This window comes from Microtus oregoni, unplaced genomic scaffold (genome assembly GCF_018167655.1).
Source record: "Microtus oregoni isolate MIOR12 unplaced genomic scaffold, Mior012 000002F_ref0000024, whole genome shotgun sequence".
NCBI lineage: Eukaryota > Metazoa > Chordata > Mammalia > Rodentia > Cricetidae > Microtus > Microtus oregoni.
This window is the reverse complement of record NW_024543061.1, coordinates 32,944,800-32,959,480: the sequence shown is the minus strand read 5'-3', so window position 1 is coordinate 32,959,480 and position 14,681 is coordinate 32,944,800. Positions and strand designations below refer to the sequence as shown.

The following is a 14,681-nucleotide window of genomic DNA, read 5'->3' as shown; positions in this document are numbered from 1 at the left end:
CTGGGGACTGTCAACGAGCGGTACAAGCACACAGGGCAAAGTGTCCTGTCGAAGCTGCAGCCAGTCCAGGTAAGCTGTGGGGGATGGGGGGGCTTTTAGCTGGAGGGAAGGGAGGCAGAAAACCCCACTATTGTTTGATTTCCACAGTGTTCCGCTCCCACTTTCAAAGCAATCCAGTTTTTTTTTTTTCCTCAGCTTAAATGTACCTCTTCAAGATTTCTATTCAGAAACTGAGTTCAAGGCACTGTGAGCTCTTTGGACAGTTTAAATAAATAGTCTTTTCTAGTTCCATGTGTACACAATAAGAAGGTATCAATCAATTAGGGTATTTTCCTGATGATGAAAGATATTTAGTTTGGCAAGCTTCCAGAACCTTCTTTCTTGGTTGCTCTCTCTCTCTCTCTCTCTCTCTCTCTCTCTCTCCCTCTGTGTGTGTGTGTGTATGTGTGTGTGTGAAAGCAGTCTCCCTTAGACATGAGAACTGTCCTCTTAATAATCAGCACTTTTATATTGTAGTCTAATATTCTAGTGTGAGAAACATGAACTCCCTTTCACAGGTGAAGTGACTGACAGTGGTTCGGAGAGGTAGAGTCACACACCCAAGTCACACAGCTAGGAAGAAGCAGAGGCTACAAAACAAGTCCATCCCACCCCGCACCTTAGCTGCCTCAGACAGTCAGGCCCACAGTCTGAGAGAGGACCTGCCCCTCACGTACCTTTCAGCCTCCTGCTCTGAACTCTGTTGCTTGCTCTCAAAGGCGTTGAAGCTGCTCATGTCCACGTAGCCATCATTTTCATTTGCCGTAGACAGGGCTCTACTCTGTTCCTCGAACAGCTTTGTGAACGTGCCGGCCCTTGCCGGCCTGCGAGGCGGGATCTGGATGTTCTCATAGTCCGAGTTCATGGCAGGAATATTCTCATAGTCTGAAGTGTCGGCATTGGGGAACGAAATGGACCGTGGCTTGGTGAGCGGCAGGGGCAGGAAGGGTGGTCGGGAGCGGTCTTCGAAGGACTCCACCCTGGACACTGTCCTACTGAAGGGGACCCCTTTCCTCTTGCTGTCCCTGTAGAAGATGAGGGAGGCGGGGGAGTCAGAGGCGCGGAGCTTCCCAGTGCGACACTTGAGCTGAGGGGAGTTACTGAGGCTCCTGCGGTCAAGTTCCAGGACCCTGGCGGGGCCGTGGTAGCTGGACTCAGAGGAGGACCTGGAAGACGACAGGTTCATGTCCATATGCACCTTATTCTCTGACTTCTTCCTGAACGTCAGCTCCAGAAGGCGCTTGAAGGAGGATTTCTTCTTCTTGGAGGCCTTGTCCAGGGTGTCGCCATCTATCAGGAGTGAAGGGGAGCTCTTAGTGATGGGTTTCTTCGTGATGCAGGCCAGGTCGAAAGGGGGCGGGATGTCAACCACAGAGGATGGCGTGGAGGTGCCACTGGATGGCAGGTGGCTGCGCTGTGAGAAGCTGCCAGAGGAGCCAATGGCGCCTGGCAGAGAGAGGCTGTCTTCTTTCTTCCTCACACGGTGGCCGTCCAGCCCAGCCCCCTCTGGCTCCCGGAACAAAGACAGGGGACTCTCCCTGCCTTCCACAGAGAAGGACCTTGGGTACAGAGTGAATGCCCTGGGCTTGGCAGGCAAGGCCCGGCCAGACTCAGGGGGCTTTCCCTCTGGCAACACACCTATCTTTCTCACCGCCTCACTGGCGTCTCCGGTACCCACAGCGGATGAACAGGCTTCTGGTCCTATTTCTTCTAGAACGGTTTCTGGAACGTGACCAGCCACCTTCCCAGAGTGGGGCCGGGCCCTTGTGGCAATATTCTTCCTGTCCACTGGGACCAGGCCACCCTCAGAGTCCCCTTCCTCCCAGGTGCTATACCCACTTCGAGCGCCTGATGTAGCCTGAGTGTCTGACTGTGTTCCTTCTCCGAAGCTCAGCAAGCCAGCGCCCATCACGTAGGGACTGCTGAGTGCATCGTCCGCGGCATCCTCATCCTCTGGTACAACCACCACATTGGGGACAGGGGGTACATCTCCAGCTCCATCCTGCAGGGACTCGTGCTTGTTAAGTGAAGGATCAGTACCAGGAGCCCCCTCTCCGCACACTGGCTCCTGCCCCTTGGCTGACTCCAAAAGGGAACAGATATCATTGCAAAAAGAGGTGCTCTCAGTTGGAAAGAGTTCGTAGGGACTTTCTGTGAGTGTGGATGCGAAATCCTCCTCCATGCTGGCGCTCTCAAAGGGGATAATCTGGCAGTTCTCCTCAGCAGGGTCCTCCTGCCCAGGCTCTCCACCCTCTCCGGAGTCCTCCCCCACCTGCGTGGTGGTTGCTGAATTTTCTCTATTGTAGGCTTCCTCATCGCAAGCGGGTGATTCCTCCTGCTCTGCCTGGCCCCCGCCTCCTGCAGCATCTTCACAGCCCTCCTCAAACACCTCAGGGCTGTCAGTTACCACCTCTTGCTCCTGGATATCTGGGGGCACCTCCCCATTTTCAGGGGATAGCACACTGGCATCCTCTGTGTCCTGTTCAGTGTCCTGGTGGGGCTCCCCAGGTTCTGTGTTGTTACATCCATTGTTACTATCCTCTTCTACTTCCCCAGGAGTCTCGGGGGGCCCTGGCTCCCAACAGGGAACTTCAGAGGACTCAGAGCAGACAAGTGTGAGAAGGATCTCTTCATCCCGGGGGGCCCTATCATCAAGGCTGTACATGTGCTCTTCTGCTGCCTCCTCCTCCTCACTCCTGGGCTGCTCCTCCATTCCTGGTCCCTGGTCACCGTCTTCCCCATCTCCCTCATGATCTCTGCTTAGCACCCCTTCATCTGGGGCTGTGGGAGCTGTTGGGGTCTCTGGATCAGGATCACAGTCTTCTTCACCTTCCGGAGTGTGGCCCATGTCTTCCTCGTTGTTTCTGCTTGGTGCCTCCTCGTCTGGGACTGCCAGGTCCCCCTCAGTCCCCATCTGCTCTGTACCATGCTCTTGGGCTTCCTCCTCAGTCCCCTGCTCCCCAGAAGCCCCATCCATGGGAGCATCCTCTCTCTGTGGGGCCCTGGGGACCATGATGTATTCCTCATCAGTCTCCAACTCAGAGCAGTTCAGGCTGGAGTGGTGCCCATCACACAGGTCCCGGTCCTCGCAGGGCAGCCTCCCATTGCTGCATTTGCTGAGGCTGTTGTTCAGGTACACACCAGTGCCACACTCACTGGGGCCAGCCAGCCTGGGCTTAGGAGCGATGGGAGGTTTGGGGCCCCTGGACATGAAGTTAGGACTGGGGAAACTGTCAGGCCTGGGTGACGATGGAAACTTGGCTGCTGGCGTAGAAGGACTGGTGGTAACCTTGGGTTTGGGAGCAACTGGTGGTTTGGGTGAATCTAAAGGGCAGAAACAGAGAAAAGGAGAAAAAGAAACCCAGACAATTAAACTCAGACTCTTTTGACATAGCCTGGTGAAGGGAGAATGGAGGAGTGTTCCCAGCTCTGTGGCTTGTCTCAAAAATTGTTTTGTTTTGTTTTTGTTTTTTGTTTGTGAGACAGGGTTTCTCTGTAGCTTTGGAGCCTGTTCTGGAACTAGCTCTTGTAGACCAGGCTGACCTCGAACTCATAAAGATCCACCTGCCTCTGCCTTCAGAGTACTGGGATTAAAGGCCTGTGCCACCACCGCCCAGCCTGTCTCAGACTTTCATTTCCTCTACCACATCCTCGAAATCCTTTAACAGGGCTAGAGATGTAGCCGCCTTAGTAAAGTGCTTGCCTAGCGTACAGGAAGCCCCAAGTTTGCTCCCCGCCCAGCATGATGTGAGCCTGTAATTCCAGCACTGGAGAGGTAGAGACAGGGAGATCAAAAGTTCAAAGTCATCTTCAGCAACATAGTGAGCTCAAGGCCAGCCTGGGCTACCTGAGACCCTATCTGAAAACCAGAAAATCCTTGACCTAATATTAACAGTTCCTTCTGTGAATGGGTGTACAGAGCTTCCTCCACAGTCCAGCTAACAAGAACAGGCAGAACGGAATCCTGTGTGCCTTGAATGATGTGCCAAGCTCTTTCCATCCATTCACCCAACACTACTTAGTGAATGATCTCTGTGTGTCCTGCCACCATGAGAAAAAGACGAACTGGACAGCCAGGCACTGAGGGTCCTCACAGAGCTGGTATTCATCAGCACCCTAAGCAAGAGGCCAGCACTACCGATGAGAGGTTTTCACCAGCTCCAGCAGAGTCCATTGGGGAGTTGGAACAACAGAGAGAGCTGTAGCCCCTTGGGATGTTACAGCTGAACAGCCGTCATTCATCCCTCCAAAAACGACACACCAAGAACATATGACTGTAGAGAGCTTTGACTGAGAGTGTTTGCATGTTTCTGGAGTGTCCAGTGAGGAGCCCAAATATCATGGAAAAAAGGAAATAGATGTAACAGCATAGGTAGCGGCAAATGCCTATGTCCATCAAGGATGCTGAGGCCTGCAGGCTGGTGGATAAAAGATGTGTGCAGAATACACGCACATCAGGAGTGAGCCAGGGATAACTGCCAAGATTGGGAGCCTCCAGGAGAAGGTGAACCCCTGGGAAGTTTTGAAGAATGACGTAGGACATGTTAAGACAAGAAACAGACCAATGGCACAGTTCCTGAGGTCCGAGTCCTGTGTCTCTCCTCAGCAACTAGCAGGGCCTGCTTTCCAGGCCTCCCTGCCTGGACCTCATGCCTCAATCTACACTTCAGCAAAATGAACTTCTCAGGCATGGAATTTCATGTTCATACTTCACTTCGGAATATTCAAATGGGCTTGAAGCCCCGCTCCCCCCGGACAGGCTTCATCTTCTGTCTGTCCTTGCTGAGGTCTAGGCATGACGGCAGCTCCACATGGCAGTCCGGCTCCTGACCCAGGAGGAGATGTAGCAGAGGGCTGGGGTTCTCTCAGCAAACAAAGCCCCTCCCTCAGCATCTGAGCCACTTATGTGTTTTAACAGCTACTACCATCAGTTCTAATCAAGGGCCACATCTATCACTCCGTGTGATAGATATATGTGATATATGTATGTGATACATGTAAAAGTCCTACTAAGTAGCCTAGGCTGGCTTCAAATTCTGATCCTACCTCAGTTTCCTGAGTCTGAGATTACAGGGGTGCGACATCATGCCCAGATCCATATTTTTAATCTTCTCACAGTCATGTTACAAATAAATGTCAAGTGTTGTGATCCATCCCAAGAAGAACCCTATCTACTTAAAAACTTGAGGCAGGGCCAGGCGGTGATGGCGCACACCTTTAATCCCAGCACTCTGGAGGCAGAGGCAGGCGGATCTCCGGGAGTTTGAGGCCTGCCTGGTCTACAAGAGCTAGTTCCAGGACAGGCACCAAAGCTACAGAGAAACCTTGACTCAAAAAAACAAAAACAAAAACAAAACCTTGAGGCAGGAAGATCATTTGAGTCCAAAAGTACAGCATCCATCCACAGAGAAACATCATATTGAAAAAATATAGTGAAATAGAAGTAGGTAAAAGTGATTTTCACAGTCTGATTTACCCAGGCAGGTAAGGCGGTAATGCTCAAAGCAGACATATCCCTTCTGTCAAGGCCAGCCTGGTCTGTAAAGAGAGTTCCAGGACCACAAGGTTACACAGTGAGACCCTGTCTCAAAAACAAACTAACGGCAGCAACAACAAAGGCCACACTACATTTTACTCAACTCCAAATATCCAAACATCACAGGGCACAGCAGGCACGCCTGTCATCTCAGAACCCGAGAGGCAGAAGGACGGGGAGTCCAAGGTCAGTTATAGAAGAGCTGTCTCCAAAAGAGGGGACATGGGGAGACAGCCCGGCTAACATAGTGCTTCCCATGCAAGCATGAAGACTCAAGTTCGATACCCAGAATCCGCATAAAAAAGCCAGATGTCGCCTGTGTGAGCTTGGAATTGAAGCTCCGAGGAAGTAAGTAGAGGCGGGTGGAGCTGCAGGATTCATGGTCAGTCAGCATCGTCTACTTGTCAAGCTCCAAGCCAGGGAGAGATTCTGACTTAAAAGACAAGTAGATGGCACCTGTGAAATGGCACCTGAGGCTGTCTTCTGATTTGCACACACGCACATGCGCGCGCACACACACACTTCCAAATATTATTATTTGAGTAAAGTTCAACCTAACAACTGCACTTTATGATGGTTTGAAAAACAAACTCTGCGTCTCACTTCCAATGCAGTATCCAGTGAGCCGCGCTACAGGCAAAGGCAGGGTCCTGAGCACAGTTGAGCTAGCGTGGCCGGGAGGGTAAGTGTGTGGCATGCACGTCTGATCAGGTGTTTATGACTTAGGATGACTTTATGGAACTGTAACTCTGCTGTAAATGAACGAGGATCTATGGTCATTTGAGCGGGCTTTTTGACATTCTTTTTCACAAGAAGACCTTGAGATAAAACAGAGTATCTGTTCACCAGCCACAGGCCTGGGACTCAGTACTGGCAGCTAACTTCTGATTCGAACTCTGTGACCCTGTCCCATGGACACCTCAGTGCCAGTATGTCTGAAGCCAAAGTCAGTATCGTGATCCACAAATATCGGGGCCCTATCATTCGGAGGACAGGGTGGTACATTCAAGACTGCACAGACCTTGTGATGCCCAAATGTGTCTATCAGGTAATCTGCTCACTAGTATAGGATACTGTGGTGGGATGCAGGAGGAGGTCGAAGGCAAGAGAGAAAGAAGACACCACTATCAAAAACCTCACCAAATTTCACTAACTCCAAGGACCCCAAGGTCATCCACAGCAACCTACAGGCCTGGCCAGGTGTCAGAACTACCAGAGTTATCAAGTCCAGATGATCCCTACTTTAGAAAAATATTTATCAAATTAGTAATATATATATATATAATAATTATATATATATATAAAATTATTAATTTATAAATATTGGAGTTTAACAAAATGATACTGGTCACTGTTAGGTAACAGCTGAGTTGGGTTCAAACCCTGGCTTGGCTGCTTAGGAGCTGTAGACCTGAGTTTCAGTTTTACCACCTGTAAAATGGGGACAGTAAATAGATTTTCCCCTTTATCTCCCCTTGGGGGTTCTGTGAAGACAGAAGACCTTGTCGACATTTGCATGAGAGGAACTGTTCAGACCGGAGTACCTGTTGCTGTGGGATGGGACATCCTTCCTGCCCCCTTTATCTTTCCAGCATAAGTCCAGCCCTATCTGTTATACCGCTTGAGACAGCTGCCAGCTCGCAACATCAGGAGTCAGATATCGGCATGACTTATTCTTCAGGGGTGGGGACTCCCATTTCTCATCCTAACAGGTGGCATTTCACACGGGCTCCATGAGACATGACCGAGGAACAGACAAGCTGTGAAAAATGGCTGTCACCCTTGCTGCATTGCCCCCACTCCCAACCCATCCTTCATCCAATCAAGCTATTGATCTGTGGGCGCCTGTTCCTTGAAAAAGGTTATGGTAGGGTCTGAGGCGTGATCCTGCAAGAAAATACCTTCTGCACGGGAGCCCAAGGAATGACAGGCACTCAGCATCTTTCACTCCTGCACCGTGTGGGAGCCACGATGCTTCTGCTTGTCTCCTCAGAGATCAGGAGATGCTGCCACCAAAGACACTTTGTCTTGCCCCTCACTGGTGTTGGCTGGCATGAGGTCACTCAGTGGATGCAGAGCAGCCCTGGAGAGAATCTGGATCTTCTACTTCCAAGTCCAGCCTCTGCCTCTCCTTTCCCTATAGAATATCTCCCCTTCAGTGGTGCTCCAGGAGCCCCAGTATCAGAGAGAAGGGGAAAATCCATGGAAACCAAGGCAGAGAAACTAGGAGCAGCTTGTCAGGTGAGGTGTGGTTTGTGTCTCGCTGCAGCCTACTGGTTAGAGTGTGACTATCTATCTGTTAGAGTGTGACTATCTGTTAGAGTGTGACTATCATCTGTTAGAGTGTGACTATCATCTGTTAGAGTGTGACTATCTGTTAGAGTGTGACTATCTGTTAGAGTGTGACTATCATCTGTTAGAGTGTGACTATCATCTGTTAGAGTGTGACTATCATCTGTTAGAGTGTGACTATCTATCTGTTAGAGTGTGACTATCTGTTAGAGTGTGACTATCTGTTAGAGAGTGTGACTATCTGTTAGAGTGTGACTATCTGTTAGAGTGTGACTATCATCTGTTAGAGTGTGACTATCATCTGTTAGAGTGTGACTATCTGTTAGAGTGTGACTATCTGTTAGAGTGTGACTATCATCTGTTAGAGTGTGACTATCATCTGTTAGAGTGTGACTATCATCTGTTAGAGTGTGACTATCTATCTGTTAGAGTGTGACTATCTATCTGTTAGAGTGTGACTATCTATCTGTTAGAGTGTGACTATCATCTGTTAGAGTGTGACTATCTGTTAGAGTGTGACTATCATCTGTTAGAGTGTGACTATCATCTGTTAGAGTGTGACTATCTGTTAGAGTGTGACTATCTGTTAGAGTGTGACTATCTATCTGTTAGAGTGTGACTATCATCTGTTAGAGTGTGACTATCATCTGTTAGAGTGTGACTATCTATCTGTTAGAGTGTGACTATCTGTTAGAGTGTGACTATCTGTTAGAGTGTGACTATCTATCTGTTAGAGTGTGACTATCATCTGTTAGAGTGTGACTATCATCTGTTAGAGTGTGACTATCTATCTGTTAGAGTGTGACTATCTATCTGTTAGAGTGTGACTATCATCTGTTAGAGTGTGACTATCTGTTAGAGTGTGACTATCTGTTAGAGTGTGACTATCTGGCTCCAATCCGTTCCCACTCAATTTTTTCTACTCCAGTTCCATGCAATATAATATTTACCGTCCTCCTATCCTGATGGGTCCTAGTTGAGAGTCTCTGGACATACAAAACAAACCCCCCAATCTCACTGAGGGGACAGTAAAGATATAGAAAAGAAGCTGGGACCCATCAGTGTGTCCAGGGGACGAGAAGGAAGCCAGCACTTTTGGAAGGGAACAACAAGAGGAGCAGGGGACAAGAGATGTGGCTTAGAGTTTCCACGGCTGTTTTTCAAGGGCCTGAGGAGCAGGCTGGACAGCAGGGCTTAACCATGAGGACCCACACACGCAGGCTAAGCATGGTGAAATGGATGGGAGCGGGGATGGACAGGAGGGTCTAGTAAGGAGGCTCTCACGCTACTCCAGGCAGTAGTGATGGAGCCTGGGTCAGGTCAGCATGACAAGGAATCAGATTCCAATGATGAAACAGAACAGAGAGGGAGGATGTGTGTGAGGAACAGACGATGTGGAAGAGAGAAAAGTTCCCAGATCATGCTGAAATTTAACCCCGAGCACCTAGAAGAGCCAAGTTGCAACAGCCAAGGAGGCCAGGGCTAGGAAGGGAGACCCAGAATTTCAGTGTGCACAAGTCCAAGTGAATTACTTACCACACACCTAGTAGCAATATCCAATGGGCTCCGGGTCCCGGAGGCAGGCCAGTTACAGGCGGACATGGTGGAATGTAACGGAAGCCATGGATGGGGAGAAGTCGGGCCCAGGAGGGAGTCCCAGGGCCCCTGAGCAGCAAAGGAGACTGAGGAGGATGAAAACTGCAAGCCTGTATACGAGAACGCATGCTCGCTCCTCTGCCACCCTAACTGATGGAACACAGCCTGGCTGGCTCTGGCCCACCGCCCTAGCTGATGTTACTCTGACTGAAGAAGCATCTGCCTCCAAGATGGAGTTTGCCATCTTGAGCAGCCCTGGAGGACATGCTAAGGGACTGGGACCACAAGAGACAAAAGCACTGAGACAGAGAAGTCAGCAGAGGTGACAGTGTGTGCGGAGACCGGAGGCATGAGCAGATCCAGTTGCTGAGCTTTAGGGCTTGAGAGGTATGGGGGAAGCCAGCGTTGGGATTGCTCCTGAGCTGAGCAATGGGCTCAGCTTGACTTCCTGATGTGGAACCAAGCATGGGCCTGGCTGTGGCGCCCTTTGGCTCCCGGGGGCCTTCTCTCTCCCTACAGGTAGTGTGCCCTAGCCAAGTCTCACCCCTGGGGATGGCGTGAATGCAGAGTACCCCTTTAGGCAGACTGCTCACTAAGGGACGGGCACAGGAAGAAAGAACATTTCAATAGCGCCTGATGATACAAATCACCCGCTGTTGGTACTCACTGCTACTTTCTCTCTCTATTTTAATTAAATATCTGTCACTCACGCATTCATGCCTGCTGCTCCCTCCCAGCCATGCGCGAGTCAGGCATGATGAAGTCTGGGAAGGAGCCCTGGACAGGGAGCTCCCTTCCTGGCTAAGCCACTAACTGGAGGTGTCACCTTGGCCAAACCCCCCCCCCCTCCCATGCCTCAGTTTCTCCACCTGTAGAGGGAGGGGATTGGACCAAAGAGTTAATTTCCCTAGTTCTTCCAACTCAGGGAGCTTCTTGCAGCATCTTTTGACACTCTGACTCCTGTCCTCAAGTCTGTTTCACCTGCCGTTCCCTCCACTGCCCCCGGAACACTCAGGACCATATGTTGCAAGAGCAATTATCTTCCGATTTCACCTCGCAATGCATCTTAATTTAACATCCATTCCTAGGTGCCTGCTGGAAAGTCCAAGATAAGCCTGCTGGTTTCTAATTAGGATGCTGTTAAGCTTGTCCAGTGATCCACAACAGGGCACTTCCCAGGGAGATCGTGGGAGACGGAGTAGGGAGAGGCCTGGGGTCTGGTCCAAGCCCTTCCACATACAGCTGTGTGATCTCGTTCACATCTCTTTGCTTCTGGAAGCTTCCTTTTGGGGGAAAGGAAGAACAATCCAGCTTTTCATGGAACCATTGAAATTTCAAGGAAGCTAACAGACAAAAATCACTCAACAAAGTCAAGAGGCAAATATCCCCAACAAGTTAGGCCTGGATTTAAAAAAAAAAAAAAAAAAAAAAAAAAAAAAAAGAACGCGTGCTGGGGGGGGGGGGGGTTGTCTGAAACTGAATGGCCCGTCTTGGCCTGTCTTGGTCCCTGAACAGGTCAGTACTCCTCGACTGTCCATCATCAGGTTGCTGTGGATACTAACTAAACTGATGGGGAAAAGCATATCCTAGTGGTAACTAATTCATTATAAGTTCCTGAGAAACATGAGTTAGTATTCATTGGTTGCGTAGGATGGCCCCTGTTCTGGTCTAGTGACAAATCAGAGATAGATTCTGACTTGTCAGAGAGATAAACTGAGGAACCTGCTCAGGGTCACATAAGCAGGTGGTGGCTTTGAGATCCAGCCCCAGGGAGCCCTGGAGAAGGGGGCGGGCATGGCATCCACTAGCCAGTCAGTGTGAGGTTGCCACACTGAAAAAAGAATCTGGTCTACAGAAACAAATTACAGGACAGCTAAAGGTGCCCACTGCAAAGGCTTCCTGGGAGCAAACCTACCTCTCAATTTGTTCGGACTGCCCCCATCTTCCAGACTCCCAGAGAAGGAGGGCCTGCTCCGGCCTCCTGCAGGAAAATGTGGGGAAGCTGGGCTGGCTCTCTCCATTGTTACAAAGCAGTTTTGTTAGGAGGGCAGGGAAAGCCAGGCTATCTCTGTCCAGACTGTGCCAGCACCACAGAGGGCAACATTCCCCAGACAACAGTGAGCGACCAGACCCTGGGGACCCTGTTCCAGTGCTCTTCACACCCAACACCCATAAAGTGACACTCCTGCTCATGGCCCCCAATTCTGTGACCCACATTAATTACCCCCAGCAACACTGAATCCTGGACACAGGGAGGTGGCAGCTCCACTCCTCTGTCTGTTGTAAGACCAATCCAGTGTCTCTAGCCGCACCTTACTCCCAAGACAATGACTGTTTCTAGTAAGACAATCTTAAAAAGAAAAAAGCCTCAACCACCACCACCACAAGCAACAGCAGCAGCAGCAGCAGCAACAGCAGGATATGATTCCAAGACAGCCAAAATGGTGGCTTCCTGTTTCTTTGGGAATGTGTGTTGGGAGTGTGGCATTGGGCAGGGTGCTGGGTGGGGAAGGGGCTTCCCTTGTGTGCAATGGTAGCAGTAAAAGAAGCAGGGCAGACAGCCCGGAGCAGGTGGGTCTTATTAGCTAGGATTAGACGCTAGCAGACTCCAGCTTTGGGAACTTTCTAGCTTCCCCAGGCACGGGCCGGGCCGCAGCTGGGAATCCAGCTTCCAGGCACCGCCCATCTGGCTGAGGCTCACTTTCCCAATCTGCTAAATGGTACTCTGCGGCAGAGATCGCTAAATTTCTTTGAGAACACTTTTGGGTTTCGCTGAGTCACAGAATGGAACGCGAGAGGAGTAGGGTGCGAGGGCCGCCGATGAGCCTGGAGGGGCTAACCCGTCGATCCCCGCCTCGGTCCGGCAGTGGAGCTCCGGCAGGGAGTTTTAAGATGGGTGAGCCTAGGCAAACAGTTCAGACTTCCTAGCTCAACCACAGAGCTCCCGGCGTCTGATGGCCGAGTTGGGTGTGTCGAACCCTAGAGTACTAGAACAGATTCTGGCGTCGGGGAAGCTTAGCGGATGCGCCCTGGGGCCAGGCGCGGCCACCAAAGGGCGAGCGAGGACCTGCTGGGACCCAGAGGACAGAGAGGAAGGACTGGGGGGTTACGACTAGGTCTTTTTGGAAGGAGGGGTGTCCTCTGTTTCCGAGGGGATCTTCCTGGGGGAAACGGCGGGGTGCCTGGGACAGGACATCCCAACTCTTGGGCTCCTAGAGAAGGGAACCCCGGTTCCGCAGGCTCCACTTGCGGAGCCTGCCGCCCGTGCGGAAGGTGGCGCGGGTTCTTACCTGCTCTGTGCATCTTCCACCGTGGAGCCCGAGGCTGGTCGCTGCGTGCCGCGCGGGTCCGTCTGTCGAAGTCCCACTGCCGCCCGGTCCACCGCACTCGAGCCCGCCCCGGCCCGGCCCGCCCCGGGCACAGCACTCCGCTGCAAGGCGAGGGGCGCTGGGCGCGGGGCTTGGGCGGGGCGGGGCGTCCGCTCGAGCTCGGGGCTCCAGGCTCTGGCCGCGCCTCCTCCCCCTCCTAGATGTTTCCTCCCGCTCCCGAGAGGAAGGCTTTTTTTTTTTTCCTTTTTTTTTTTTTTCTTCAGTGCTGTCAGAGACCGAGGGTCCCGGCGTCTCCACGCACACTTAAAGGAGCCGGGGCTATGATCAAGGAGAGACCTAAGGAGCTGTACAAGGCTTGGGGACAGAGGCCATATATACCTTTATTTTCAGATTTAGATGTTAATTCAGTTTAGGCTAGGCTATCACGGAACATGATAGTCACAAGTTCTTGTCCTCATGGAGCTCAGATGGGGCAGTCGTTGGGGACTTAAGACAAATTAAACCAGCAAACACCATGGCATGGAAGGTCTGTTTAGGCTCTCCACAGCCAGAGCCCATGGGGAGCGTGTGAAATGCGCATTTCTGGGCCCCTCGGCAGACTCACAGAATCAGAGCAACTGCCAGGACTTTCTGAGGAAGCTGAAATCAAAACCACGGGTGCAGAGTATGGCTGTCTAGTTCACCATCACCTCTTCGAGGTGTCTAGAAAGGGGTAGCTGGTCGCTAAGGAGGCTTGACTCACGCTCGACAGGGGCCCAGTATCTTCTCAGTATGGTCCGTTGATGGCCACAGAGATAGTAGATGCCTTTGCCCTTAGGGAACCCTGTTTGACTGTTTACCCTGACATACGCAGTCCTGCTTCTTGAGACTGGAGCTCAGAAGAGGCCCCCAGTGAGAGGGGTCAACCACACCAGAGGTGAAGGAAATAACTTGGGCAAACCTGGAGGCATAAAGAGGCATGGCATGTTGGAGAGGACCAACCAGTAAGTGTGTGGGCTTGGCATAGAATAGGCCTCAGTGTTCCTGGTTATAAAATTAAGAACTAAATTTGAATCTTTCAAATGACCTTTCCATCCCAGAACCACCACACCAGACTCCTAAGCCTCCAGCCTTTTGGAGAGAAACACTTATGACTCTGGAATAGAAAATTTATAGCTGGGGTCAGCCAGATGGCTCAGTGGATAAGGAGCTTGCTGTGTCAGCCTCGTATCACGAGTTCAATTCCTGGAGCCCATGTAAAGGTGGAAGGATAGAGCAGATTCCAAAAGTTATCTTCTGGCCACCACAAGTACACCATAGCTCATTTGTATGCTCCTGCTCCCACATGCTAACACTAAATAGATAATTTATTTTTAAGCAAAGAAAATATCTGACTGGATTTTGTTATTAAGACAAGTTCTTTTGTTTGTTTTTGCTTTTGTTTTTGTTTTTCAAGTCAGAGGTTCTCTGTGTAGCCTTGCTGTCCTGGAACTCTCTTTGTTTGAGGCTGGCCTCAAACTCACTGAGATCTGCCTGTCTCTGCTTCCTGAGTGCTGGGATTAAAGGTGTGCACACCACCAAACAGTCCTAAGTCAAGTTCTTAGTAGACTTGGATCAATGCATGGTGGTTAGCTGGTGACAGAGGTGATGATGGTTGTGATGGAAGTGATGGGGGATGATGGTGGCAGTGGAGGTGATGGTCGTGGTAGTGGAGGTGATGAGGGATGATGGTGGTGGTGGAGGTGATGGTGGTAGCAATGGAGGTGATGATGGTGGCGGTGGAGGTGATGATGGTGGTGGTGGTGGAGGTGATGATGGTGGCGGTGGAGGTGATGATGGTGGTGGTGGTGGAGGTGATGATGGTGGCGGTGGAGGTGATGATGGTGGTGGTGGTGGAGGTGATGATGATG

At 51.0% G+C, this 14,681-nt stretch overlaps 1 protein-coding gene across 1 annotated transcript in view; it reads right to left on the bottom strand.

The window, feature by feature from the left end:
- Fgd5 (FYVE, RhoGEF and PH domain containing 5) overlaps positions 1–12,896 on the bottom strand; it is a 102,163-nt gene extending 89,267 nt beyond the window's left edge. The window contains exons 1-2 of the mRNA XM_041644964.1: positions 12,754–12,896; positions 717–3,363 (exon numbers count right to left, since the gene is read on the bottom strand). Of these exons, the coding sequence (XP_041500898.1) occupies positions 717–3,363; positions 12,754–12,766 (2,660 nt within the window). The 5' untranslated portion in view covers positions 12,767–12,896. The remainder of the gene's footprint in view (positions 1–716; positions 3,364–12,753) is intronic.
- Positions 12,897–14,681: the final 1,785 nt, after the last annotated feature.